Below are 3,404 nucleotides of genomic sequence, written 5' to 3'. Positions count from 1 at the left end.
AATGCGATTTATCGGATTAATTAATCCACATTTATATCTGGATTTAAGTGTTTGAAAACCTACTCTGGATCTCAATATACTTCAGGTATTAAGATGAAGTTGTAACTTACGAGTTTCATAGCATGTCACCATTTTTGATAAATAAAAATATTAACACGTTAAGCGCCATGTCAGTCACCGGTGACTGAGACTGAACTTTCCGTTTGGATTGTTCGTAATTAAATGAAATTTAAGAAATTGCATTCTATTAGTAAATTTCGGGATCATATTATGAATGTACTTGAAAAGTAATACTTTGGAAACAAAATCTCAATGAATTTTATTAAATTATGTGAAATCGGATATCGCGGGTTAAACGGAAAGAACGGCAAGACAGGCTAAACAATTTTACAGAATTTTGACAGAATATAAACACAAACATACAGTTATAAAAAATATATTTATTGTACAAATAAATTTTAAACAAGATTTCATGAAGACAAAGTAACACTGGAAAAAACAAAACAGATAGTAACAATTAACGATATCTCAGTCATACACATTGCATACATACATACATACATGCATACATGCATATACATACGTACAACATTCGTCGCACTGGTCACACCGCTCATGCTACATACATTGATTATATTATTTACACTTTTACGTACTACGACTAACAAAATTAAATAAAACTATTAATGTATTGTATTATTCTTACTTTCTGATTTTTGCAATTTTTTTATAATATTACAAGTAAGTTTTATTTTGGTGGAGGAATGTATTCGTTGTCACATTTTCGTTAGCTAAACAATTTCTGCTCGGTGTAACTATGTTTCCTGCTGCAGAGAAAACTCGTTCTGAAGCCACCGAGGTAGCAGGGATGCATAAGTATTTTTTGGCCAATTGTGCAATAATTGGCATTTTTTGTTCATGCGATTTCCACCATTCAAATGGGTCCATGTTCGCGTCTATCTCTGGCTCCGCAAGGTACAACATGTATTGTTGACTGGATGATGTGTTCTGCCTACCGCCGGCTCGCATGAAAATAAAATCCAGAGCTCTAGTTCTGTTTTTTTCAGCTTCATCAGTTTCTCCAATATTCAGAGAATATTCTGTTGTTTCGCGTTCAATGCTTTCTCTTATTTTAATTTTTGCTGTTCCGGTTTCTGAAAGAAGCTGCTTGAATCTAGGATCCAGAAAGGAAGCTTTACTTGCGGCTGGAACTAGAACTGTACTTTCCAAGTACCATTCTAAAGAAAACCGCGTTGACAGTTGCGTGGTCAATTCATTTATGATTACAATGATGTTGTCTTCTTCATTGTACTTATCTTTTGCAGGAATCAAATGATTGCTAATGATGGCTCGCACAATTGGTTGAACCATTGAAAGAATTCCTCCTGACAAAATTGTTGTAGCAACTTCGAGAGGCTTCAAAAGTTGTATCAGTATTTCCAAGACTTTCCACTCACTTTCCAGCATCTCTAAATTTTGTGCCTGTTTCTGGTTTGTAATATTTCTATCGGCGAGTACATTTGTAATCGCGCTGCGATTTTTCAGTCTCTCGGACATTTGTAACTCCGTATTCCACCGCGTTCGAACACTTTGGATTAATTTTAATTTTGGCAAGTTTAATTGCTCCTGCTTCATTTCCAAACTTTTCGAAGCCAACACCGAGTGTCGAAAATGTGCCACAATTTTGCTTGCTTTCGCAAGGACGTGAGACACATCTCCTTCTTTCAACGCACTTTGTATTGCCAAATGTATTTTATGAGCAGCACAAGTTACATCAAACTCGACGTTAGGCAAACGATTTACAGCAGATACAATGTTGCTTGCACTGTCATTCGTTATGGCGACTATTTTATCTTGTATGCCAAATTGAATAGCCACATTTTGCAAGCAATCTGCCAAGTTTTCTGCTGTATGGCGTTCTTCTAGTTCCTCTATACAAATAGTCATAATATGCGGCTTCCATTGATCGTCTATAATGTGGGCATTAACATTTATATATCCTTCCTGAGATCTCGAGGTCCAGCAATCTGTATCAAGGGCAACAAAAGACACTTGTGCTAATTGATTTTCCATTTTGTTTCGTACTGCATCCTCCATAATACGTAAACGACGAAGTATGGTTTGGTTGCATGGACACGTGTAATTGGGTTCTAATTTTTTCATAAACTCTTGAACTTGAAGTTAGTAATTTATAGCGAGTGCAGCTGATAGCCGTGTATTATTGTGTCAGCAATTGCCTTTATAAATTTGAGGATTATAAAGACTGCTAACACTCCTGCGCTGAAGGATCCAAATGTAATGAATCCGTGCCATAATTTTTCGGCTGTGTTTTCTGCTATCTTGTCGAGTGTTTCTTCATTTATCATGTTCATTATGGAAATTGATCCGTCTGGTAAGGTTTTACCAGTTATGCTTCGAGCCACAGAATTCAATACGGCTGATTTTTCGGCTGGGAACATGATGTCATCTTTTAAGTTATTAAGATCGCTTTGAGTGTAGATTCCACTGGTAGCCAAATTTGATGGATTAACGTAGCGCCATATTGGTTCTTTAAGTGGCTGTAATACTTGAGGTGATTTCTACGGGTTTTGGTGTAATTCTGTGCCAAGTTTGATCAATTTCATACATTACTGGTAGTATTTGATTACAATCTCTATGTGTTCCATGATTGGTGATGATGCGAGTCATAGGTGTTAAAAACTGTGACTTATTTACATGCTGGACTGGCAATTCAGTGAAGCAGGTTGCAGTGTGTCGAATTTTTACATCGACTGGCACACATTTAATAATGTGTATTACTTCCCCGGCCACAAGGGCCATATGTCCTGCCTTTTTCGTTATTATTTGGGCAAATTCATCGGGTTTCACGGAGGGGCCTGCCCGGTGTCCCCATCCCTGGAGCCTTCGGATTGTGCTTCCCGAGCCCCAGCTCGGTCCACCCACAGCTCCCGGAGTCTTCGTGCCCCGTTCAGGGCCGGTATCCCGAAGGAACCAACCCCGGCCGAGGCAAGAAGACGCCGACACCGGAAGGAAGAGCCGTCGGAGGCGCGATCCGGCACGCCCCGACCCTTCCTTACACAAAACCCCCCACGAATCCGCTTCCCCTAGGGGAGGGACGGACGGACACCCCTCCCCATACCGGGAAATTGACCCGGGGGATGTCGTCCTATCACGGGGGAAGCTATGTTCCCCCCTGGGGCCCCGGGTCAGCTTGCACCCCGGGCCCCCAAATCCACCATCCCCATTGGCGGGGGCACATCAGGGCGCAGGGTGCCTCCCCGCGCCGACCCCACTCCGCCACCATTCCCGGGGGCACCGGTCGACGATGGGGAGACCCCCGCGCCGTCCCTTCCCTCGACAGCCCCCTCGCGGGGGTTCACACGTCGGCGCGGGGGTCGTTCCCG

The 3,404-nt window shown here is 41.8% G+C and overlaps 1 protein-coding gene across 1 annotated transcript; it reads right to left on the bottom strand.

Annotated features, from left to right (window-relative positions):
- Nucleotides 1-470: 470 nt before the first annotated feature.
- Nucleotides 471-2,820, bottom strand: LOC143363477 (E3 SUMO-protein ligase ZBED1-like). The gene is made up of 6 exons (XM_076804051.1): nucleotides 2,632-2,820; nucleotides 2,272-2,579; nucleotides 2,086-2,204; nucleotides 740-2,027; nucleotides 562-618; nucleotides 471-489 (listed from the first exon to the last, which is right to left on the bottom strand). Exons 1-6 carry the CDS (start codon nucleotides 2,818-2,820, stop codon nucleotides 471-473), a joined length of 1,980 nt encoding a protein of 659 aa, XP_076660166.1.
- Between the last annotated feature and the right edge of the window lie 584 nt (nucleotides 2,821-3,404).

This window comes from Halictus rubicundus, unplaced genomic scaffold (genome assembly GCF_050948215.1).
Source record: "Halictus rubicundus isolate RS-2024b unplaced genomic scaffold, iyHalRubi1_principal scaffold0049, whole genome shotgun sequence".
Taxonomy (NCBI): domain Eukaryota; kingdom Metazoa; phylum Arthropoda; class Insecta; order Hymenoptera; family Halictidae; genus Halictus; species Halictus rubicundus.
The sequence above is the reverse complement of the archived record's forward strand: the minus strand, read 5'-3'. Positions and strand labels throughout refer to the sequence as shown.